This window comes from Rhinopithecus roxellana, chromosome 6 (genome assembly GCF_007565055.1).
Source record: "Rhinopithecus roxellana isolate Shanxi Qingling chromosome 6, ASM756505v1, whole genome shotgun sequence".
Lineage (NCBI taxonomy): Eukaryota > Metazoa > Chordata > Mammalia > Primates > Cercopithecidae > Rhinopithecus > Rhinopithecus roxellana.
The window spans coordinates 49447427-49474519 of NC_044554.1; the positions used below are offsets into that span (position 1 = coordinate 49447427).

General features: G+C 41.3%; 1 protein-coding gene and 1 long non-coding RNA gene across 2 annotated transcripts in view; both read right to left on the reverse strand.

Annotated features, from left to right (window-relative positions):
- Positions 1-27093, reverse strand: part of LOC115898337 — a 129789-nt gene that overhangs the window by 97309 nt on the left and 5387 nt on the right. The window lies entirely within an intron of this gene.
- On the reverse strand, positions 15437-16393 carry TAS2R60 (taste 2 receptor member 60). Its single transcript, XM_010379403.1, is given in 1 exon segment — positions 15437-16393. A coding segment is annotated over 1 exon segment (957 nt).

Sequence of the window (27093 nt, forward strand, 5' to 3'; positions counted from 1 at the left end):
CCCTCTCTGCCTCACAATTCTGATTTCACTTCAAAGATTCAGTTTCCCTCGCAACTCTCATCCTACCTGAGGTCTTGTTCTTGTGACTTTTTTAATCTCAAGATTACCCCCATTCACCTGAGAGAATCACAATAGAGTGGCCAGCGATACGGGCCTAAGTAGACAAGAGTTCAGAAAAGGAGGCCATGCGTGACTTTAAGAAATGTCAAATCTAATAGATTGCTATCAAAGATAAACAGAAACCCCAATATCAAGTATTTGAAAAGTACAAAATTTGCAGCAAAATATTGCAAATAGGTAATACTAAATAATGGACTATATCCGATTAGTTTCCATTTTATAATTCTCTCGTTACTAGAGTCAAATATGAACTATTATACTTCATTAGTGGTCACTTTAGCTCTTCACTGCTTCATACTCCTTTAACTGGTGTATATATGTTGCATGGTAAATTTCTTGAATGCTAAGATCCTACTTCTATAACCCCATTGCACTTAGCAGAGATGTACACCTAGACCTCCATATCAAGGTGATCAATAAATGCTTGTTAAGATGTATATGAATATGGAAGCAATTACTCCTCTCTAACAACAACTGTAAAAAATGTGGAAGCTCAGTGTTTTATCAGCGAACCGGCAAAATCACCAAAGTTTCTGAATGTGTAAGAGAATGTCAATTGATGATCCAGCTTCTAGCAGCCACACTCATTTCTCCAAGCATAGAAATGATGACCTGTTGCATAACAATAGTAGTCTAATTAATTATAATAAAATAATGTGTCTATGTGTTCAGCAAATATTTATTGAGTGCCTACAATTTGCCAGTAAAAACAAAGCAGACACAAATCCCTGTCTTTGAGAAGCTTATATTAGAGTTGGGGAAATAAACCATAAAAAAAATAAGTAAGTAAAAGAGATAGTGGTAATGCTAAGGAGAAAAAAACAGGACAGGGAATAGTAGTATGGGGTATTGCAATTTAGATACAGTGGCCATGACAATTCCTGAAATAAGTGAGGGAGTGAGCCATGCCAGTATCTGGGAATAGCATTCCAAGTACAGAAAATGCAAAGACTTTGGACAAATTCAAGGAACGTCAAGAAAGCCAAAGGGATGAGCTCAGTGTGACAGGAGGGTAGAACAGCAACAGATGAGTTCAGAAACATGAGATGGGCGACATAGATTATAGAGAGCATTTTAGTTCATTATGAAGTCTTAAGCTTTTACTCTAGGATGAAAAGCAAATCCAGGATTATGAAAGAGATGTGACATATGATTTATATTTTTCAGGGATCCTGCTGGCTGTTGTATTGGAAATAGACCAAAGGCAAACAAGAGCAGAAGCTGCAAAACCAGTTAGGAAGCCATTGCAATAATTCAAGCTAGAGTTAAGAGTGGCTTGCATCAAAGCAGTAGCAATGGAGGTAATGATAAGTAGTAGAGTTACAGGTTCATTTTGAAGGTTGAGTGAACAAACTCAACTCTAACCCTGACTTTTTCAAACCCTTGTGTCAAGGTCTGGCTTTCAAAAGATTGGAGTGAAAGAACAGCTTTCTCCATATGAAACTACAACCCAGAAGCAGGTCATCTACCAATGCTTTAGCTCTAGGTTAAATGGTCTAGCATCAGGATTCCTGAATGATTGTACATGGAATACAAAAGGTTTTGTCCAAAGAGATTGGAAGAATGGAGTGGCAGAACCAGAAAAAACAGTGAGAGAAGCATGTTGGAGTGGGAGGTCAGAGAGTATCAGGAGTTCAGTTTTAGATATAAGTTTTAAAATCAGACATGTATGTACATATGTAAAAAGGGCGATACAAGTGTGAATCAGAGAGATATAGCCTGAAAATCAGACCACTTAGATCACACTTTTATTTTTTAATTTAACTTTTAATTTTAATTTGTGTGTGTGTGAGTGGTCTTTTGCTTTGCATGTCTTTTAGCCTCCAGGAGGGGTTCAAGTGAGACTCTGTAAAGCTCTGTATATGTCTCTTATTTTAATTTTAATTTTTATTTTAGATTCAGGGAGTAAATGTACAGGTTTGTTATGAGGGTATAATGTATGATGCTGAGGTTTGGGCTCCTGTTGATCCTGTCACCCAGATAGTGAACATAGTACTCAACAGCAAGTTTTTCAGCCCTTGCCCCCACTCCTTCCCTCCTTTTGAACTCCCTAGTGTCCAGTGTTCCTATCTTTATGTCTGAGATAACACTTTACAGAAGCAGAGTCTGAGATGGAGATTCTTGTGCAAGTTCTATTTTGAGTTGTTGCTTTCAGGAGAAAAAAAAAAACTGTAGGAAAATAAGAGACACAGAATAGGAGAAGAGAAGAAACTAGGAGAAAAAAAAAAACTGTAGGAAAATAAGAGACACAGAATAGGAGAAGAGAAGAAACTAAATTTTTTTTTTAAAGTGGTTTCTAGGCCGGGCGCGGTGGCTCAAGCCTGTAATCCCAGCACTTTGGGAGGCCGAGACGGGCGGATCACGAGGTCAGGAGATCGAGACCATCCTGGCTAACACGGTGAAACCCCGTCTCTACTAAAAATACAAAAAAATAGCCGGGCGAGGTGGCGGGCGCCTGTAGTCCCAGCTACTCCGGAGGCTGAGGCAGGAGAATGGCATAAACCCGGGAGGCGGAGCTTGCAGTGAGCTGAGATCCGGCCACTGCACTCCAGCCCGGGCGACAGAGCAAGACTCCGTCTCAAAAAAAAAAAAAAAAAAAAAAAAAAAAAAAAAAAAAAAAGTGGTTTCTAGATCAATATGTAGTCACTTTGATCCCATGGGGAGATTTGGAGTGCAGTTTGACCCCAAAGGTTGTCCCATTTGAAGGCAAAGAAGCGGAGCTGTTATAAGCCTGCATTAGACAGTCATTAGCCAAGAACTGCAGAAAGACGGGGATGTAACAATCAGACTTCTTTGGGTGGACTGGCTTCCATCAATCAAAGGCAACCCTTGGGAACCATTAGCAGTCATTAGCAGCCAACATCTGGCAGGTAACAATGGGTATACCAACCCTGTAAATTCAGTGGATTCGGTTGGAGGGAGGGTGCACCAAGAGCATCTGTTGTAATCTACCCCTTGTACCACTCAGTTTTAGCATACTCTCACATTAGGTTCACTCCACCTGGTCAAAGCTTCTCCAGGATTCTGGCCAGCTGAAATTTCTGGAGAAACTGACAGAGATTTAGTGATGCAAACCATATATAGCTCCAACTGCTGCAGCTGATCATGAGGCCATGACTAATACACATCACTGTCTTCGTCTACCACCCACTCCAAATATCTTTTACTCTTGACTAGCACTTAATGCAGTATAGGTGGCTGTCCTGATGAGGAGTCCCAAACCCTCATCCCTGAGAGATCTAAGTCCTGACTGCCATGTCCTTATCAGCAGTGCTTGCTGTATCTGCCTATTTGTAGTAGAATTAGCCATGGAAGTGCTAAGAGATGACCTAATGGTCACATGAGTGCTTCACATACTCTTCCCAGCCCCTATTTCCACATTATGATCATAGCCAATTATTCCTGCGAGTTGGTAACTCTTTTCCTAGCCTCCTGGTATTCTGGGATCAGGAGCTCAAAATGACCAGGTGGCAGCTATAATTTTATTAGGACTTTTCTTGTGTCCCCCTTTGGAAATGCTCCCCACTCTGAGAACCAAGAGTTCAGACTCTGGGAACCAGCCTCTATACACACAAAGCATAAAGCTAAAAGCATGGGAAGCACAAATTCTCCAAGAGGGTCTCCAGGAGATATGGTGAGCAGGGCCACCTCTACTTCCATTCCTTGAGTCCTAGACCCATGTGGTCTGTGTTGGAGACACAGCACAAAATAATGGCCATTCATTTGCAGTATATTCCACATTTTAAGGGCAACAACTCACCTCCACAAAAAATGTCATCTCAAAGTTGGTGCCTCAGCTACACATTCCAAAGGTCATTCCAGCTCTTTCAGAAACAGGCAGTTTCCAGCTGGTGTGGCTGGTGCCTGCAAGTATACTAGAGAATATGGCAGAGAGAAAATGGTGGTTCAGGGCTTGGTATTCCCAGCTCAAGATCCAGCAAAGAACCAGAAAATTTCTATGACTGTGACAAAAAAAAATCCCTTTTCACTTCTGATCGTGGAGTTGAGATTTTTGAAAAACAAACCTAAAATCTGTTGTGTGGCCGGGCGCGGTGGCTCAAGCCTGTAATCCCAGCACTTTGGGAGGCCGAGACGGGCGGATCACGAGGTCAGGAGATCGAGACCATCCTGGCTAACATGGTGAAACCCCGTCTCTACTAAAAAAATACAAAAAAAAAACTAGCCAGGCGAGGTGGTGGGCGCCTGTAGTCCCAGCTACTCGGGAGGCTGAGGCAGGAGAATGGCGTAAACCCGGGAGGCGGAGCTTGCAGTGAGCTGAGATCCGGCCACTGCACTCCAACCCGGGTGACAGAGCGAGACTCCGTCTCAAAAAAAAAAAAAAAAAAAAAAAAAATCTGTTGTGTGGGTGGATGAATTACAATGTCACATTAACTTCCAACCTTGCAGGGTCTCTTGAAAAAGTTAGGGTATTCATCAGCTAGGGGTCTGGCCCAGAAAACTGGTGTGGAGAGAAATGGGCAGATTCCAGTAAAACTAGAAACATGAACTCCTAAATTCTGCCAAATTTTCTTTACTGATAGAAGCAGCCCTTTCTACTCTATCTGAGGAGATAGATCACTTCTTTCCTCCAGAAGGCCTGTAAGGGACTTACTTCAAGCAGTTTCTTTGCAAGGCACTGCGGATCCTGAAATGATCATACTTCCACCCCACGTCATTTCTAGACCTATGACCAGTCTCATGTCCCAGCTGGTCCAAGAGAGTGAGGCCATATTGTGACCCACATGGAGGGTGTTCTATGCACCAAAATCCCAAGGAGGATGGCTGCATCCAAGGGTGCATGCATTAGTAAATTTGATGTATATTGCTAAATTTCCCTACAAAGTACACTAATTATGCTCCATCAGCAATGTGGAAAAGAGCATGTTTCTCCAATCACTTGGCAAAAGAGCATGTTTTCAAAGTTTTGCCAAGTGGATAGTTTAAACAATGTAGCCCAACAGAGTTTTAATTTGCATTTCTCTTATTATAAATCCAGTTGAGTATCTTTCCTGTGTTTAAGAAGCCATTTGTATTTCCTTTTCTGTGAAGTTCATATTCATATTTATTGCCTTTTCTCCTTTTCCTTTGGATTGATCCTTTACCTATCATTTCTAAGAGCTCTTTATAGGTTGGAAATTAAATCTTTATTATAATATGGGTTGCAAGTATTTTCCCAGCTTGTTTTTTTTTTTGTAATTTTCTTATAAATTTTTGCCACACAGAATTTTTAAAATTAAAATTAATCTTTTTCTTTATGAGCTTAAAAGACTTTCCACATCCCAAGATATTAAAAGAATCCCTCTTCTCCCATTTATTCCCAGCAATTGTATTGTTTCATTTTAACCTTTAACATTGATACGTTTGGACTTTATCCTGGCATAGGATTTAAAATATGGCAACATTTTTTAGATGACTATTGTTACCTCAACATCAGTTATTGAATTTTTCTCTCATATGAAATATTACTTTTATCTATACTGAATTTATATTAAATTACCATATGTACATGAATTCATTTTCTGGACTATCTCTTCTATGGTGTATATTCACACACACTTCTAAATTTTGAGGCTCATGCTATATTTTAAGATATAATAGAGCCTGCCTACCTTTTCTGACTTCGTTCAATTTCTATAATAAGCTTAAAATATGTTAGTCTTATTTTTATAGGTTTAAAAAGAAGAAAAGAGTACTTTGTAGGTCTTATACTAAATTAGCAAATTAACTTAAGAATAATTAACATCTTGCTAGGCACCATGGCTCACACCTGTAATCTCAGCACTTTGGGAGGCTGAGGCAGAGGAATCACTTGAGGCCAGGAGTTCTAGACCAGCCTGGGCAACATGGTGAAACCTTGTCTCTACTAAAAATACAAAAATTAGCCGGGCATGGTGGTCCATGCCTGTAGTCCCAGCTACTTGATACACTCAGACATGAGAATCACTTGAACCTGGGAGGCAGAGGTTGCATTGAGCCAAGATCACGCCACTGCACTCCAGCCTAGGCAACAGAGAAAGACTATAGAAAGACAGAAGGAAAGAAAGAAGAAGAAAAGGAAGGAAGGTAGGAAGGAAGGTAGGAAGGAAGGAAGGAAGGGAGGGAGGGAGGGAGGGAGGGAGGGAGTAAAGAAAGAGAGAAAGAGAGAGAGAAAGAAAGAGAGGAAGAAAGGAGAGAGGAAAGAATACTTAACATCTTTATGGTACAAAATCTTCTTATCTAAGAAGGCAATGTAGGATTTCATTAGTTCATGTCGACTTTCAAGTCTTTCTGAGTATTTTTAAGTTTCCTTCAGGTCGACCTAATACACTTTTTGTAAAATTTAATTCTAGTATTTTATCTTTTTTGTTCTTATTGCAATAAAATCTTTTCTTTCATTCTATCCTAACTGGTGGTTACTTTTGTATATTAGAAAATGCTCATTTCTGTATCTTTGTTTTGCATCCCACCACCTTACTAAGTTCATATCGGTCTGTAGTAGCTTTTATGTTGATGTTAATTGTTTGGATTTTCCAACTATACAAGAATATATATAGCTCTCCTTTCTGATGTTTATAACTAAAATTTATTTCTCTTAATTAAATCAAATGTTTTCACCATTAAGATACAAATTGTGGTGATAATCCTCCTTCCTTTCATATTCTTGAGTTGTGTAAGAATGTCTCTGGATACATTATATAGGCTGCAGGTTTTTGGGTAAGGTGGATATATTTTTTCATGTTATTAAATATTTATATTATTGAGCACTTTATCCAAACTTAGTATTAAATTTTTAATTGCCTTTTAGCATCTTTGGAGGTGATTATGTTACATTTCTTTTACAAGTATCAATATGTTATGTTAATGACTTTTCTAATATTGAATCATCCTTAAATTCTTAGATTAAATTCTGCTTGGAAATGATATAATGTGTAATGCACTGTTGGACTGTGTTTTCTAATATTTTATTTAGGATTTTCCATACATTAGTGAGATTAGGTTGTAGTTTTCTCTTTTATGCAATTTTCATTTTCTCAGTTTTCATGACCATTTCATTGATATTTGCAAGGAAGTTGTATTTTCTGGGCACGTGCAAAGTTTAATAACTATCAATAAGAGCTAACTTATTTGTTTATACAGCAGGTCCTTGAATAATGTCGTTTGTTATAACATTGATGAGGAAAAAAAATGTTGATCCCTGGCGGGGCCACCAGTTGTAGGGTTTGCAAGTTCTCCTAATGTCTGCGCAGGTGGGTCTCTGGGTGCTGGGATTTCCTCCCGGAGGCATATTAGGTTAACCGCTGTGTCAGCACAGTCTCAGTCTGAGTGAGTGTGGGTGTGTGAGTGTGAGTGCGCCCTGCGGTGGAATGGTGTCCTGTCCAGAGTTGGGTCCTGCCTTGCGCTCTGAGCTACCAGTAGAGGCTCCAGCCACCCACCTCCCCCACCCCCGACCTGGAATAAGTGGGTTGACAAATAAAGGAGTGAACTAAAATCATTGTAAAATAAAAATTTGTAAAGTGTATGATAATTGTACAAATGCATGACAATAAACGATGCAGTATGAGAGCACTCAGTGAGCCTGCCCTACTTGTTACTGCTTTATTTTAAACTGTGGTGGTAGGAGGTGCTCCTTACAATTTTTGCTTTGCCAACATTTATCCCTTGATTTAACCCACCACCACTCACTGATGCACCAAAAATTAGGAAAAGAACTATCTTACCAGTTTTTATTTTTCTTAAATGTGTGTGTATCTCACATTTATTTCCATTTTAATATTAGGAGTGTTTTGGGTCTTTATTTAGAAATTTGGTGTTGTTTTTGTGACCAGAAATATCCTGTAGAAACTTAACTCTTGTTTATGTCAATTAGCCTGTGATAGAACTGGTTTCATTATACGTGGTTTCACTTAAAGTCAAGGTTTCTAAGAACCTGTAGATGAGGTTACTTACTGTACTTACTTTTTGTCTTCTTGGCAAAGATAATTGAAGCCATTTGCTTTTGGTGTTTCTGCCTATATGTTTTACTATTTCTTGTAATTTCTGTTTCATCATTATGGATGCTATACTATTTAGCACACATAGGTATTCATACCACTTTTGTCTTTATTTTGTATTTTACCTCTTAATATTAAAAATTTATCTTGTTAGCTCATTTAATGATTTTGTCATGAATTCCTTTTTCACATTTAACTAACATTGTTTTTTGTTATTTTATTTTTAGCCTTTCTATAACTTTGTTTTATTTATGGCTTATAAATATTACAGTTGTGTTTTGTCTTTAGAGGCAATCTGAAGACTGTCCTGTTTTAGGTATAAAGCCCATTTTTATTTAATTGTATGTCCAATATGTTGGACATATGTTTATTTAATTGTATGTCCAATATGATGAGAAAATAATAATTGACTAGATTGTAAAAGTCTGTGCCTTTCCATCTTGCTAGCACTCTCTGATGCTCTGTTAATTGTTCACTCTGAGGAAGTGAGACATTGAGGAGAGGGCCACTTGGCAAGGAGATAAAGGAGGCTCAGCCCATAGCTCATAAGGAACTGAGGCCTCTGTCCAACAACCCAGGAGGAACTGAATTCTGCCAATAACCACATGAGTGAGCGGGGAAGTGGACCCTTCCCAGCTGAGCCTGGACATGACTGCAGCCATGTGAGGCCCAGAGCCAGAAGACATGGTGAGGCACACCTGCTTTCCTGATCCACAGAAACTGAGTTGATAAATGTTATAAGCCACTAAGTGTTGAGGCAATTTGTTATACAGCAATAGAAAACTAATGCATGCTTACTAAGGGGATTTACATTTCAGGATGAGCCTCTTTTCTGCAGAAAGTATATTTTTGCTGGATTTTTCTTAGCTCTGTCCCCACTAGGCTCTCTCACTTCTCTTTCTACTTCTTTTCACTTTCTTTCTTGATTCTATCTGATCCCATCTGTGATTGATAGTGATTTCACATAATTTGGAATTTGTGAATTACCTGTCTTGCAGCTTCATTAAAATAGAGCTTCCAGGATCTTTTTCAACCTTCTTGTTTCTCTTATGTGATTTCTAGTGAAAGAAGGGAAAAACTACCGACTTACATATCTGTGTTTACAGCAGAACATTTATTAATCTTTTAATTTGAACTTCCCTGATTAAAGTTTCTTTTCCAAGTTTACTTGGCAATTTGTATTTCCTTCTCTGTGAATTATCTACTTTTGTCATTTAACCACCATTCTATTAATTTGCTGAGTTTTTTATTGGTTTGTAGGAGCTCTTTGTATATTACAGACATTAGCTTTTATCTTTTAAAAATGTTTGTAAATATTTTCTGGAAGTCTGTTTCTTTAATATTTTCTGGAAGTCTATTGCTTGTCTTTTAAAAGGACTTTGGTGGTTACTACTTACATAGTGTTTTTTGTTTTGTTTTGTTTTGTTTTTTTCATTTTAAAAAAGTGTTTAACCCTTCTGTACTCACAGTTGCTAATTATTTTATTATGACTTGATATTTCTGGACTTGCTTAAGAAGGCCTTGAAAAAATAGAGCTTCTCTGGTTTGTGGAAGAGTGTGTACACATTCTACAATGACATCCAAGAAGATGGGAGAGCAAAGGAAACATTCCTTTAACATTGAAAGGTTGTATTTCATAGAATAAAATATACAAAAATTGAATTATTCTTAAAAGTTAAAAAGGATTTTTAAAAATTAATATTTAGATTAAAGATCATCTACCTATACCAGAGAAGGATTACTTGCCACAAGAAACTGCCTATTAAAATCAATTTGAAAGTGAAGTTTAAATGCAAAGAAAACCACTAGTTTATAATCTCCTTATAGAAAATGGTTAAAAATATTGATCTTAGTTAAACAAAATCAAAGGAAATAAAAATAAAAGATGCTATTTTCATTTATCATAAAAATGGATAAAATCTAGAAATGAGGAGGAGGTGAGAAAATAAGCATTCATTTTCATCCATTGCTGACATCAACATAAACTGGACCAACATCTTTTCCAAGGACGATTTGGTAGTACCCACCAAAAGTTAAAATGTATGCCTTCTTACACCCAGCAATTAAAAAAAAAAAAAAAAAAGGCTGGAAGCAGCTCACACCTGTATTCCCAGCACTTTGGGAGGCCTAGGTGGGTGGATCTCTTGAGTCCAGGAGTTTGAGACCAGCCTGGGCAACATGGTGAAACCCCGTCTCTACAGAAAACACAATTAGCCAGGTGTGGTGGAACCAACCTATAGTCCCAGCTACTCCAGAGGCTGAGGCAGGAGAATCACTTGCACTCGGGAGGCAGGGATTGCAGTGAGCTGAGATCACACCACTGCCCCCCAGCCTGGGCAACAGAGCAAGACCCTGTCTCAAAAAATTTTTTTTAATTTTAAATTTTTAAAAAAGATTATCCATCTGGAATTTATGATTAAATGCTAGTTCTAACATTTTGGTTTTCCAGTTGGAGTACCAGTATACCACAACACTAAATGACCATCTTTTCCTCACTGATTTAAAATGCTTCATGGCAGGGCGTGGTGGCTCAGGCCTGTAATCCCAGCACTTTGGGAGACTGAGGCGGGCAGATCACAAGGTCAGGAGATCGAGACCACGGTGAAACCCCATCTCTACTAAAAATACAAAAAATTAGCCGGGCGCGGTAGGGGGCGCCTGTAGTCCCAGCTACTTAGGAGGCTGAGGCAGGAGAATGGTGTGAACCCGGGAGGCGGAGCTTGCAGTGAGCCGAGATCCTGCCACTGCACTCCAACCTGGGCCACAGAGCGAGACTCTGTCTCAAAAAAAAAAAAAAGCTTTATTTATCATATATATATAGATTTCATGTAACTGTTGTCTGGGCTGTCTGTTGATGTGCTTGTCTATTCACTTCCTTTATTATATTCTATTACCTTATTGTCTACATCAGTATCACACTGTTTTAAATACTACAGCACTAAAGTGTCCCAAATTCTACCACTCACTGACCATGAGATCTCAGTAAACCTCTCTAAGTCTCATTTTTTTACATTGTTGTTTTAAGAAACATTACATAAAAGACTCAGTAAATCAGTGTTCTAGTCCTGTTCCTCACACAAAATAGACATTCAATAAATGGCTGTTACTATATTTCATAATTATATAATGGAGGTAATAAAGAATTATAATTCATAATTATATAATGAAGGTAATAATGAATTATATTATAATGCATACTTATATAATGAAGATAATGAATTATATTATAATTCATAATTATATAATGAAGGTAATAATGAATTATAATTCATAATTTTTATTACAACTCATAATTCATGATGAGATTAGATGGCAAAAATTTACGATAATAAGTTACCAAATATTTTCAAAATACAACTACCCTTGCTTCTCTTTTACTTCTCCCTGTGTGTTCAAGCTCCAAGGGAACTTGTCCCTGTGAAGAGATCATTCAGATTCTGGAAGATGCTCTGTTCTCCTAGGCTAATGGTGTGAACAGCGGAAGGAACAAAGAGTAGCTTATGTAGGACGCTATGGAAAGGGAGATTGGGTCAGTAACAAAGAGGAGAGCTGGCACTCCACTAAGTTTCCCATAGGAAAGACTGAAAGCCTGCTGTTCACAGTTGCTTAGCAACAGGCAAATGTACAAGAAAGAAGTCAAAGACATCATAAAATCAGGCAAATTTTACTCTCTCACTCACCCATTTATTATTTCTACGTTGTGCATAAGTCAAAGTGTGACTGCCAAAAAATAAGCCAGCCAGACAGTAAAGGAAATGCAGCTCAAACATAGGCATAAAAATATAGTAGGTACCCCAGAGATAAATGTACAGATAGAAGTACATGTGCTTCTAGCTGGATTCCAGCTTATAGAACCATTCTGCTCAGTGCAGCAAGTACTTGTAAGTGCTTCAGAGGATGCATGGAAGAGTATGAGGCAGCCCATGCCGTTAAGAAGTTTAAGATCTTCTAGGGTGGGAGAGACAACTATGCAAACAGCAACATCACAGGCAGGACTAATGTCACAACTGAGGAACTGCAACTTATATGTCCTCAAAGGTGGGAAGGATTAAGGCTTGCGGGGCATCCAGGAAAGCTTCACTGAAGAGACACCATTTGAATTAATAAGAGTTAAACAGAAAAGAAAAATGTTAAGTCAGATTTTTGACAGGTGCATGGGGGAATAGGGAGTGCTTTTTAGGATATCAGGAAGGAAGTTTTAGACATGCCCAGAACAATAATCCAAATTTGCTGCAAGATAGGATTCTACTAGAATGACAGTGAAAGATGAAGTTGCTGCCAGACTGTGGAGGTTCTTGAATGCCACATTTAGGGGGCCTGTGCTTCATTTAATAGGCACTGAGAGGCTGGGTGTGGTGGCTTATGCCTGTAATCCCAGCACTTTGAGAGGCTGAGGCAGGTAGGTCACTTGAGGTCAGGAGTTTGAAACCAGCCTGGCCAACATGGCAAAACGCTGTCTCTACTAAAAATACAAAAACCAGCTAGACATGGCGGTATGCACCATAATTCCAGCTACTAAGGAGGCTGAGGCAAGAGAATCACTTGAACCCAGGAGGTGAAGGTTGCAGTGAACCAAAATCGGGTAGCAGTGAGCCAAGATCATGCCACTGCATGCCAGCCTGGGTGACAGAGCAAGGCTGTGTCTTTAAAAAAAAAAAAAAAAAAGGCACTGAGAGATGATTCAGGTGATACACCTTCAGGAGATTAATCTGGAAATGATAGTTCTGACTGGAGTGGCAGCAAGCCATGAAATGAAGCAAGTAGGGAAGAAGAAATCTCAGCAGTGCAGGCCGAAGAGGAAGATAGTCTAATCTCAACAAGGATCAGGAATGGGAAGAAGCAGACAGATGATGGGGACATCACAGAGGTAAAATTTGAAAATGGTTACCTATTAGGTACAAGGGCTCAGCAGAGAGAAGGGGGTGAAAATTAACTCAGAGGTTGATAGCCTGATTTACTGAATAGCTGTAATAGATGGACGGATTCATCTGAGCAGGGGACGTGCTGGTGAGAAGAGGAGGGAGGGAAAAGAAGAGGAGGAGGAAATGAAGAAGAAGGAAATACTTTGAACTTGCTAAATTTGCTCATGGTACTATCAGGTGGTAATGTCCAATAAGTGGAAGAAAATATAGGATTGGAGTTTAGAGAAAGGTCAAATGAAGGGCATAATTGAAGGCATGTGAGTAGATTCAAACACAAAGGAAAGAGATGAGATATCATCTTAAAAGAAGAAGAGGGCTGGCTAAGGACAGAACCAAGAGGCAGGAGGATGAGTAGTCAGTGAAGGGGACACAAAAAGAAGCAGTGGGAACTGGAAGGAGATCCTGGTATCCATTGCCAAGAGAACAACTTTTAGAAAGATGTGCAGATGGGCAATTATAGGGTGAGGTTTCCCTTTTTTTTTTTTTTTTTTTTTGAGACAGAGGTTTGTTCTTGTTGCCCAGGCTGGAGTGCAATGGCACGATCTTGGCTCACCGCAACCTCCGCCTCCCGGGTTCAAGCGATTCTCCTGCCTCAGCCTCCCGAGTAGCTGAGATTACAGGCATACGCCACCACACCCAGCTAATTTTGTATTTTTAGTAGAGACGAGGTTTCACCATGTTGGTCAGGCTGGTATCCAACTTCCAACCTCAGGTAATCCGCCAGCCTTGGCCTCCCAAAGTGCTGGGATTACAGGCGTGAGCCACTGCGCCCGGCCTATTTTCCTTTTTTTAAAAAAATCTTTCACCAAAACCAGTAGTACTTTTGTAAAAATATTTTTAATCAGTTTATTTTAAAGAAATCATTTGTTATCTACAGAGGCAAATACCACAGAGATATGGGAGGAGAAGAGCTGGGGACAATATCACATTTAGTGACAAAGAGATCATGTGTGCCCCTGTAGAAATAAACATGTTTCAGCAGAACAGGGAAGCAGGAGAGGATTGGAAGGCACACGGGAGGATCCTGCAAGTGACTCATTGGCAGCACAGAGGCACGGGGGCACAGGGGCATGGGGGCACAGGGGCACGGGGCACAGGGGCACGGGGCACGGGGCACAGGGGCACAGGGGCACAGGGCACAGGAGCACAGGGGCACAGGAGCACAGGGGCACAGGAGCATAGGGGCACAGGGCACGGGGCACAGGAGCAAAGGGGCACAGGGGCACAGGGGCACAGGGTCGGGGAGGAGCGAGACATATAAGGGGATTGTTTTCAGGGAAAAAGTTTAGAGGCATATTTGTTGAAGAAGGGAAGGACAATAAAGAGGAAAAGTTCGAAGATTTGTGTAGAAGTAGAAATTCTTGACCTAGCAGCAGAGAGAAAACGGGCAGGAGCAGGTGGGCTAGGAGCACAGATGTCAGCCTTGAAAAGCCAAAAACAGAGACCAGTCCTCTAATGTAGAGGAGTGTGGTGAGGTAAAAACTAGGAAAGGAGGCCGAGAGATTTTAAAGTGAATGGAGGAGAGTTGAGGGTTGTCCGGTATGAATGATTCAAGGGATAGCTGAACTTAAGGAACGTGTGAGAGGAGCTGGGGAAAGCAGAAAGGCAGCCTGCACATTGTTCAGCAAACACAAAGGCTTTTTCTTCTTAAATCTTAGGTCTTAGGCAGATGTAGATAAATTTCCCCATGTGAGTAGGGGAATTACAATAGGCCCCAATATCAACCAAAAGAAGTTACATCTGAACCCACAGACCTTAACAAATACAGAAGAGACTAACAGGCTGGGCTATTATAGAGAACATGAACCACATAAAAATCATAGACCCCTAGCACTCAGAGGGATCTCCAAAGGTCGTCGGAGAATACACACACCCCTGACAACACACTCTGCTGCACACATGCACCAATTACACTATGCTCTGTGTACAGAGTTTAAACACCAGAAACTCTTCCATGGAAAGGAGAGCGGCATCACAGTAGATGGCCGGAAAACTGTGAATTGATGAGAAGGGAAAGATGGTTCACAGGACAAAGCCTGAGAAAACTGCATTCCAAAACTATGCCCCAGTTCGATTCAACAGGTAAAATATTGCATGATGTTTGAGGATCTTTGTATCCAGTTCCCAGAATGACTATTTTAAACACCAAGAGATCGATCACAGGAAAAATAAAGGCTCCACATCAAGTCCCACAGGAACCATGGACATGTGAACTACACACTTGCTGAGTACATAACGTGACACTAGCCCATATTTCAGGACCTTTACTCTCACCTTGAATCCTATTTCATTGAAGTCATTTTTCTAATCGTTAACTATAGCAACAGGGAGAAAACATTCAATGTGGCAAAGAGAGAAGCTATGACCCTTTGAGTCCATGCCTTCTCCACAGGAATCTCCTTGAAGTTTTTCACCAGCTGTGGCTCAAGGTGTCCCGCACCTTGAGGAACGGCACCTCTCCAGCACAGCTCTCAGCCTGCAGTTGCTGAAGAGCAGAATGATGGGGTGAACTGCTGCACACAGATAAATCACTGACTCCCCTACCCAGAATTTAAAGTCCAGAGGTGGAAAAATACCTGCGGCACTGAACACCAGTGACAGGAAATATGAGATGAAGAGCATGGCAAAAGAAAGGAGAGCCAGCAGAGCCTTTACGTGTGCCTGCACACTGGGTTCTCGGAATCCTGAGGTTGTAAGGAGAGCCTTCTCCATGTGTTTTCCCAGGGACGTGATGAGCAAAATCATGCAAATGAAAAAGACAGCAGTGGACATTGTCCAAGTAATCATTTTTAGAGGGAAAAGGTAGAATTTCTCACAGTAGCTCCATATGCTATTGCCAGTGACATTCCAAGGTTGCAGATGGTTCCTTAAATAATTCTGATATATTCTGTGGTTGCCTATGAAAAATAGAATGGTGGTGAAGCTGGAGAGCCCTACAGAGCTGAAGAGCATCCATGGTACCCACTCAAACAACTTGTGCTTTAGCCAGAGGAAGACAGGGTGGGTGAAGGTGGCAATTTTCACACAATAGAAGACACTGAGCCAGCTAGAGAACCACAGGGTGGCAGCATTCAGGAAGTCCCACTGGAAAGCTAGAAACTGCAGTACAGGGTTGTATGGGAAGGCCATCGGATACAGCAAAACATAAATGGTCTTGCCCATTACCACCTACTGCAGACAAAAGCTAAAGGACCCTAGGCTAACCAGTAACTTATCACAAGGCAACAACGTTCTCCGTAGCACCCACTCCATACCCAAAGCAGCAGTGATGAAGCCATTGCCTGCTATTGCTACCAGGCACAAAAGGAGTAAAATGATAACCAAGATGATGGCCTTCTCATCAGTCACCGAAGATCCTAGAACCATGTGGTCTCCATTCATCTCTCCGGTGGACAAGATGGGTCCCAAAGCTTCAAGGGCTCTTTCTGTTGGGTTGCCCTGGAAGGTCTTGTAGGATATGGTTGTCCCTCCACCTGCCCCGAGTGCAGAGGCTAGGCCAGAGTAGAGGACACAGGCTATCAGCAGAGGGTGGAGACGTTTTTTCTTCTCAGAGTAGATGCAAATATTGTCAAGGCTCAATTTTCAAAGTCCCCATACCTGCCCAAAAATTTGCCTGCTCTTCTGCCTATTCTCTGCCCAGGTCAACATCAAAGTGGATAATATATCAGGCCCTGGCATTTAGTGTCCTTACACAGGAGGTTATACTTCTCTAAGCTGACACCTAAGACAGGACCATGCACCTGCTGGCTCAGTAGGACACACCCACTACTGAGACAGCGCTCACATCCACAGAGGGGGCTGATTGTTATGTTGCAGACATTGTTCTGAGTGCTCTCCTTAGTTCTCACAACAACTCTATGAGGGAAGTGGTATGGCAAGACCCCTTTAACCAAGACAGAGAGAAAACTGAGCAAACCTTTACAGAGAAAGGTTAATTCAAGTCTTATTACAGTGACCATCATCATAAAAAAGAACACAGGAGACAATTATACATTATGAGGCAGGCAACTTTTTTCAAAATTTAAAAATACATATTTTATAACTGGTGGCCTCTAAAATAGCAATTCACAGAGGAACCCCCAGTAGCGATAAGCCCATGGGATATGGCAGAATGAGCCCTGTACTAGGAGTCAAGACAGCCTTTAGTCCAAGCTTCACCCCTTATTGTGAGTTGTTGGATATGTCAGCCCCTCTGCCCCTCATTTTGTCCATCTATAAAATATGAAAAGTATCCTATGTTCTAATTCACAAAGATGTCTTAGAATCTCAGCTTAGAATAAAAGAAGATATTAAAGATAATCTTACAGATAAAAGAAATAAGGCCCCAAATTATATATTAAGACTCCCACCTAAAGTCACAGTTATGCAGAGGAAAGAACAAGATCCAAACTGATTCCAGGACCAGGAATCTCTGCCATGATTAGCAATACATGTTACATCTCCACCTTCTTCATCCCTAGCTGAACTCAGAAGCCCAAAGTTTTGAGTCTTGTCACAATCACTACAGATCTTCAAGCGGTTAACCTCTCTGAACACCCACCTTTCTTCACCTATAAAAAATATGGATCACAAATAAATATGACTATGAATATGGTAAATATATTGGAAACTATGGATCTCTGCATATGGAAAAGCAGCAATGATGATGATGACAATGACTTTATTAGAATGGCTGTCTTCTATTCCATCCATCCTGTGGCATAATAAGTAGCATAAGGAGAATTCAGGAGAGCATCAGGAATGCAACAGAAGTTCAGGGCACCAAATGTCAGACCATTGACATCAACCAGAGAAGGGCAGAGTAAAAAAAGACCTCATTCGTTATGGAAATGAGCTTCAAAGAGTCAAAAAAAAATCAGCAATCAACACCCAGGTGAGTGTAAGTAGGTTAATGTGTCACAGGGAGACAGAAAAGCAGAAATTGTTCTGGGTCAAATACAGCAATATTGAAGGCTCAGGATCAAGTAACATGACAGTAAGGGGGTTTTTAATAGAATACACATCTTCTGGCTGGCACCACAACCTACCAGTTCCGTATATAGGACCCCCACAAAAAGGGAATAAAATGCATGTCAGCATCTCTTTCCAGTTCTCAGTCCACTTCCCAGTTCCCAGTCCACTTCCAGATGAAATTGTTTCTTTAACAGATAGGCCAACCATAGTGGACACAGTTCTTCTGGGTAAATGAAAGCAGATGAACTAAGGTAACTCACTCTGCCTTTCTGTGAAGATGCAAATTTCCAGGAGATAGAGTTCCCAACTGCTCTCTTCCTTGCCCTTTTTCTTCTGGCTGACATTTGGCTATCTTCTCTTGGAACTTGGAGACACGGGGCAAACTCCAGGCTTATAGTTCTGGAGTATGGCCACCTACAAACCTCCCATGTGGAAAACTTGAATCTTTTTCATCCACCTCCCACACCTTCAATGATAAAGATGTGCATTTAACCTTCAGTTCATTTAATAATAATTTATTAAGCATATCCTACATGCCATGATAACCCTTTGAAAGACATTGGGCTACAACAATGAATCAGATATCTGCCCTCAAAGCATTTTTATGGGCTAAACATAAACTACAAACATTTACTGGATGTATACTATGTGCAGAGTAAGTTAATTCAAAAGAGGGAATAATCATTTGAATTTAAATATGCAATGTGTTTCGTGGTGATTCTTTTGTTGTTTGTCTGTTGCATTTGGCTTTCTCATGTCTAGATTTATCTTCTTAGGTAAAAGCCAAGTCTGAGAGTTTTTAACTTTTCATAATCAGTCTTTACAAGTGTAATCATGAGGATAGTAGGATAGGGATTCTGAGTTGGCTCTCTATATGGAATACCTTCAACTCAGTACTCTCAACAAGTGACTCCCAGTCTGTGGCTCTGTGTGTTAGGGATCACGCTATTCCCATCCCAAGATTTCTCAGAAGAGTTTAGCAGTAACAGCCCCATAATTGTGAGACAACAAAGATGCTGTCTTGTATGTTGGAAGGAAAAAGATGAGGCATCAGTAAAGGAGGAGGGGTACATGATTATATCCAGAAAAATTAGATACATTTAGCCACAACAGAGGACTTACACAGAGAAGATGGCATATCAAGCCAAAAAGGTAGGCTGGAGCGAGATCACAGAAATTTTTGGAAGCCTTGATGAGATATTAGATTGTATCTTTAGTCAAGATAGAGCCACCAAGTGTTTTGGGGCTTTTATGAGCTAGAGTTTAAAAAAGGAGACTGAGAACATCAATCAATTAGGAACTCCTGAGACAAGTCCACTTAACCTGGTATCACTCAGCTGTGAAGATGGAGTAGAACATGAGCGTTGAATCACCACCCACTCCCCGTCCAAACACCTTCGGTAAACTTCTGGAGCTCTGCCCAAGGGAAGGGCATTCTTCCAGGTGCTCACAATTGAGTAGAAGTGATACAGGAGAAAGATCTCCCCACCCTCGCCGTGCTCCTGCCTTCCCTGCCTCCAACCAACTTGTGGCTTGAGCCCCAAGGCTCAGCCCCTTAATTTATTATTAATCTACCTGTAGGAAGTCATTAACTCGCTCATGTTGCTACAAAGAAAAAGAAAAAGTCTTCATGATTGATGATGAGAATAATACCTGTTCTCGAGGTGGGATAATTCATAGACTTTAGGTGTCTATTTAATTTAAAGCCCGGCCATAAGTGCCAGCTTCCCACAGGTTCCTCCATCCTGCCTCACCCTCGCTCTACCCTCTGGGGAAATCCCCCTGGGTTCCTCACCAGCAACTTGAGAATCTCCTCTTTTAAACCTTTAATCATCTTCTTGCAAGAGAAAATTCTTGATCTTGTTATCTTGCCTCTGGTCATCCCTCTCTCTTCTCTTGCCATATCCTGGCCTCCAGCTAGCATTGTAGCATAATGTTTTGGGGCCTCAGCTTCCCAGTATTATTGGACATTTGACTATAAATGCATTTATCTATTTGAAAATTCTTTGTAACCTCGGTTCTGTCCTGTTATTTACTGCTTCTAGTTTGACTAGTTCAAATCTATGAATCTCTCTTAACTATGTGTAGAGTTTTTCCCAATCTCTTTTAGTCTATTGGTCTCCATACTTTTTTTATCATAAATTCCATCAGTAAAATATATATACATATGAACATGCAACCCACTAGCTATGAATTGAATGTTTGTGTCCTCCCAAAATTCATACACTAAAACCTTAACCCTCAATGTGATAACATTTAGAGATAAGGCTTTCAGGAGGTAATTAGTTCATATGGGTGAAGCCCTCATGAATGGGATTAGTGTCCTTATAAGAAGAAACACAAGACAGATAAGTCTGTCTGCCATGTGAGAACACAACAAGAAGATATCTGTCTGCAACCCAGAAGAGGGCCCTCACCAGAACCCAGCCATGCTGGCACCCTCAGTTTCAGGCTCCAGAACTGTGAGAAATAAATGTCTGTTGCAAAAACACCCAGTTTATGGTATTCTGTCACAGCAGCCTAGGCTAAGACACTACCATATGCATGTTTACTTTTAATTATATGCGTGTATAATTTACTAATACGTTATGTGCATCATAAAATACCCCCCAAAAATAGGGACTAAAAGGAAAAGAAAGATATAAATTGAAACTGAAATTGCTACAAGCCTAGTGGATCATCTTGCACAAGCCCTGGGATGCAGACATCCCAATCTGGAGATTCCCACCCTCAGCAGCAGCATCTGGGATCCACCTCCTGGGTGAGCAGACAGGAAGAGTAGGATCATCAAAATTAAGAACCGTAGGACATTTCCTTTGTTTTCCATCTATCTTCTGTTGGCCAAAACCTAAAAGCATTTTTACATCAGACAATTCCTTTTCATTTGACATGAACACATGAAGTTATGGATGTGACAGACAGTGGCACCAAACTACTATGTGTCCTTAGCCTTCTGTGAGATCCAGCTGGAAAAGTTCCTTGGGTGGAATCAGTCTTAAGCAGAGCACAAAGGAAGGAAATGGTGGAGACTGGCAGAGAAAGGAAAGAAGGAAGTATTGCGTGGGCCCAAGAAGCACATGAGGAAGAAAAGGACTTGGGGGAAGAGGGGAAGATTTATTGGGCTGAAGTGGAGAGACGAGGCTGAGAGCACAGGCGTGGAGCAGAAGGGCAGGCGATGTCAAGTGGATGATGCTAGACAATCCATGTCACTATAAAAAAAATAAGCTTCAAGGGCAGGGCGCGGTGGCTCACACCTGTAATCCCAGAGGTGGGTGAATCACTCGAGATGAGGAGATTGACAGCAGCCTGGCCAACATGGTGAAACTCCGTCTCTACTAAAAATACAAAAATTAGCCAGGTGTGATGGTGCATGCCTGTAGTCTCAGCTACTCGGGAGGCTGAGGCAGGAGAATTGCTTGAACACGGGAGATGGAGGCGCGATGAGATCACGCCACTGCACTACAGCCTGGGCAACAGAGTAAGACTCCATCTCAGAAGTAAAATAAAATATATTAAAAACAAGCTTCAGTTTGCCAACAAAGACAACTGCTGACAGTTACAGTTCTCTATAAAGGGCATACAGACCAAAATGATGCTTGGCAAATATTAGGGTTGCTTACTTGTAGATTCGTGGGGCTCCATGAGGAAATGAGGCCACCAGCAAAGGCCAAGGTGATTGAAGGATAGGACTAGAGACTCACAGCAGTGGAGGGGATGGTAAGAACACAGACAGCAAGATGGAAAAGGGATTCTGAAGCATAGACAAAGTGGGAGAGAAAGAAGAAACCGGAAAGAAAAAGAACCCAAACCATATGCATTCCTGCCAGAACCAGGATCATTCGTCACAGGACTGGTTATTGACACAGATAACTCAGGAGCAGAACCACCCTATGGCCAGCACCTTCCAAAGCCCTATGAGCCAGCAGCACGTGGGCACTGCAGCTGAGGCCATGTCTTCAGGCCCTTTTTCAGTTTGGGGCTCCTCAGCACCAGGAAGGTAGAGTGCAGACAGATGTTGGCATAGATTAGCACTTCCCAGGCCCAGTGCCAGTGATTCTGAAAGTTTACGATTTTCAAAGCAGAAACAAACAAGAACAGGAAGTACAGTGTACAGAAAATGAGGGAAAAGGTGAGTGACTTTAGAGCCATGGTGTAAGCCTGGGTGCTGGGATGACAGGGCCCGGACCTGTGGTCCCTCATCTGCCCCAAGTGCCAGCACAGTGAGACTATGAGCAAGACAGTGGACACTAGGAACAGGAGGAATGGAATCGACAACACAAACCCTTCATAAAGGAAAAAGTAGAGCTCATATGAAGCCTGCACTGTATAAACTAGAGTTTCGTTTCCGTAGGAATTCAGGGAGACCTTCCTTGGACGAAACAGTATATTCCCAGTGGCTGATGAGATGACTTCCAGGCCACAGATGATCAGGGAGACCTGGATCAGCCTGGGCACTAATCGAGAGATCCTCCACTTCAGCCAGGCGAAGGTGGGGTGGGAGAAAGATGAGATCTTCACACAGTAGAAAGCAGCAAGCAAGGCAGTAAACCACAAAGTGAGGGCATTGAAAAGGTCCCAGAAGGTGTTCACATAGGGAGCTGTGCGCCAAAAATCTAGGGAGGCCAGGAAGTTGTTCGCCATGGCTACCCCATGTAGGCAGAACCGGGAGGCAGCGAGACAGGCCACAATCATGTCACTTGTGGACAGCGTCCGGCACCTTACCCACTCCCTGCCCAGCACTGTGACCAAGAAGCCATTCTGCACCATTGCAGCCAATGACTCCAGGCAAAAGATGGCCATGAAGATCAATGTGAGCGAGGAGGGCATCTTCTCCAGGGAGGTTCTGCTAAGTCTCGGCTCCTACTGCAGAGGACTGGGACACATCTGCAGGGAAAAACAGCCTCCCTGGCCAAGTCAAGCCACCCTGTTGACACCAGAGACTCAGAAGCCCTTGTCCCTGGATTCATAGAAAATCCCAGCCACCAGCAAACACCCCCAGTCCCCAACATTTGAAAAGATAATTTCTGCAATCTCCTTTGGCATGCAAACCACTACCAGCTAAATGACACCGTCTCTATTTGCATAACCTGTATTTGCCTATCCTTTCTCAGAGCCAGATACAGGGAAATGTTAACAGAATAGAGGCTGCCGGGGTGACTGAAAATACTCACATTTTGTACATTATGTCTTAACTGTACTATTTCTTTCCTAACTCTTCTTTAAAAGACTTTGTTACTCTTATTGTTCTCCCCAAACCACAAATCTTCCCTTCGCATCCTGCCTTAATATTTTATTCAGTAGCCTCTATACACTGCCTTAGCTCACCTCCTGAATGGGTGGAACAGAAAAATCATTCACATGCACAAGGCTTCAGATTACCAAGAAAAGGCTCCCTAACCACTGACCTCTCATGTTGCCTAAAATTTCACTGTCAAGCTCCATATTGGAGTTCATGAAATCTCCAATTAAAATGTGGATTTCTCTGATGTGTTACCATCAAATCTATTAACTGTTATCCCCTTGGCTCCAGTGTGCTTGATCAACCAAAAGTAATCAGTTCCTAAGAAGCCTCTGAGGAAATGAGAGAGAGTAGATAAGTCATAATGAGAAGACAAGAAAGACAGAGAAGGGAAACTGACCCAGAGAGGACATCACCATAGGAGCTGGGGGAAGCAAGAGTTGGTGGAATGACAAGAGGAGCTCAGGGCAAAGCTGGGCCACACAGTAAGTTCTGCTTTATGTGGACTGAGCCCTGTCCTATAACAATCCTGAAGATATAATAGTAAAAACCATCCTGCTGGAACACCTTGTCTCTTTTTTTTGAGATAGAGTCTCGCTCTGTCGCCAGACTGGAGTGCAGTGATGTGATCTCGGCTCACTGCAACCTCCGCCTCCCGGGTTCAAGCAATTCTCCTGAGCCTCCTGAGTAGCTGGGACTACAGGCATGCACCACCACACCTGGCTAATTTTTGTATTTTTAGTAGAGACAGGGTTTCATCATGTTGGCCAGGATGGTCTCGATCTCTTGACCTTGCGATCTGCCCAACTTGGCCTCCCAAAGTGCTGGGATTACAGGTGTGAGCCACTGCACACGGCCCCACCTTGTCATTTTAAAAGTGATTTCACACATGTTACATTTCGCCTTTACTAACAACCACACAAAATGACACTGGTTCAGATCAGCCAACCAAGGCTCAGGGAGCCATGAGGACAGGTTCAACTGAGGAAAGAATGCCTATGAACATGGAAAAAGTAAAAACAAAAAGGTTAAGAGGGAAGAGAGAGAAGGAGGGTAGAAGAAAGCACAGGTGTGGGTAGAAAAACAGGGAAGGGACTCCCCCGGCAAATGTCTCAGATCTTGGAGTCAGGGCTCTCCACCAAGATGAGTCATAGAAAATGGCCTTGCCTACTTCCCATGGTCTCACTCAAGATTCTACAGGTGAGACAGGCCTGTGTCTGAAAGATTAAAGAGAAATAAAAACAAGTACAAACATTTATGATGGCAACTTCAAGAAAAAGAGGTTCAGTTCTTGAATACAGCAATTGCTTGAAGAGCTGTTTGTTTGTTTGTTTGTGTGTTTGTTTTGAGACGGAGTCTCGCTCTGTTGCCCAGGCTGGAGCGCAGTGGTTCGATCTTGCCTCACTGCAAGCTCCACCTCCTGGGTTCATGCCATTCTCCTGCCTCAACCTCCGGAGTAGCTAGGATTACAGGTGCTGCCACCACGCCCGACTAGTTGAAGAGCTGCTAGTTTTTATTGAACTCTCAAAAGATTGTTAGAGAGCAGATAATTCAACCTGATCAACTGTTTTGTAACACAGCTTCAGTGTCTTTATTTAATTATTTGCATGTCTTCCTCTGGCTTCTTGAAGACAACAGCAATGAGTGGCTTCTGCATGCTCCACAACATTTTGGCTCGTCTCAAAATCCTTTGGCCAGAGCCCAGCTTCATGATGTCATCAAGAAGCGAGCTGAGGCCATGGTACACACGCCCTGTTGCGTGTAACCAAGTAGACATTCAATGTTTGCGGGCAACGTTCATGTTCTCTGCAGAGGTGCCAAAGTGTGCACTTTGCCAGAACAAGTCTTCCCCAGGACTTTCCCTTTCCTACAGTTGATAGCTCTAGAAAGTAAACATTTTCTCCTGTTTCAATACTCTTCTATAAGAAGGCTGACAGAGTACCTTTCCCACAGGCACCTGTTTATCTATCTCTCAATGCTTCGCTAGATATATCTTATGGGGGTCCCATGTACCATTCATAGTCTGCAACCAAAAGAGGTCATAAGCAAGACGATGTTTTAAGTTTTCTCAGTTTTTCAAGACTCCTCCAAATATGAAATAGCAATCAAAATACAAGTTGTTTCTCACAAAAGTTTGGGTCACATTTCTTTTTTTTTAAAGGTGTCTCATTCCTACAGCTGAAGCTAACGAATTCTTTTCTGCAGCATGATTGGAGATTTTTTTTTTAGGATGAAGCCTGAGTCTTCTGTGAAATGGCAGTAATAGTAAACAAGTAACAGCAGAAGACTGGATTAAAATGGAAGATTCTGCAAAGAGCTACTAGCACTTCCCTCACGTTAGCCCTCGACACTAGTAAAGTGCTTTTTGGTTTCTGTTGATTCATTTGTTTTTTGTTTTTATTTTCTTATCACATTCAAGAATACATTGGTTCATCTTAGAGACATACAAAAATACATTTCATTTGACAAGGTTTCTCAATCTTGGTACCCATTCCCAACTGGACCTTTGAGTGACGTGCATTGCATAAATACTTCCACATATTTGCATGGCATTATCAGGTAACTGATGGCCCACTCCAGGAAAAGTGGAAGAAGAAGGAAATAACAATGTTTTTAATGGCTAGGCTGTGCATAAATGTTAAGCTAAACTATGCACAAATTTAATAATGATTTCCCTGCAGGACAAGTCCTAAATATTTTTTCACACCCTGAAGACCTCATCTGACTCTTATATTTAAGTAAGTAATTTAGAATAAACATTGGCTCTAATAGCAATCCAGCATAAAAGAGAATTTTAGCTTTCTGAAAGTAAATTTGGGAATTTCTAACATCTTCCATTATCAAAATGTGATTGTATAGTTAAATATTGTTTAATACTCAGGTAAATCTACAGACTTTCCTCTCAGATAAAAATAGCATTTGATAGTTATTTTTTATCATCATAAAGTTAGCCTGCAAGGAAGTTGAGTCCAATTCTATTTCAACTAAAAGATCTTTAGAATGAATCTTTCTCTTTGCCTCGCTCCATTCGAGCATTTAGAAACAATAATATTAATATCTAAAGGAATAAATCGAATGTTCTTTCCATAATGCCATGAACTTCACTCAATGTCTAACATCTACTGGAGGGATAAGTTATGTCCAGTAACTTTTAAATCAGTGGTTTACAAATTATGCTTTCCAGGGAGTTCTCATGGTAGGGAAAGGGTAAGAGGAGAACTGAGAAAGTAGAACCACAAACCCTCATTTCCTTTTCAAACAGAGCAGTCCTGCTTATATGTATTTTATATACTGAGCTTCTACATACTATTTCAAAGAAAGAACTCCATTGCAAGAAACAAATTTAAACTGCTGCCATAGATAGATCCAAAGTCAACATGAGCGGTAAGGACAGATTGCATCAACGCACCTTCTTTCCTTTCCTCCCCAAAACTCTTCTAAATTAACTGTGAAAGATTTTTGAGGCCGGGTACAGTGGCTCACGCCTGTAATCCCAACACTTTGGGAGGCCAAGGCGGGTGGATCACAAGGTCAGGCATTCAAGATCAGCCTGGCTAACATGGTGAAATCCTGTCTCTACTAAAAATACAAAAAAAAATCAGCTGGGCATGGTGGCGTGTGCCTGTAATCCCAGCTACTCGGGAGGCTGAGGCAGGAGAATTGCTTGAACCAGAACCTGGGAGGCAGAGGTTGCAGTGAGCCAAGATCACGCCACATTCCAGCTTGACCTACAGAGAGAGACTCCGTCTCAAAAAAAAAAAAAAAAAAAATTGAAATTAAGGCATAAATCCAAATAAAATAGTTGGAAGAGTGATCAAAGATACAACAGCCCTATGAAAACAGAATCCTATCCAAGCAGAAGGAAAAGTCAAGAATGAACCTGAGTTTT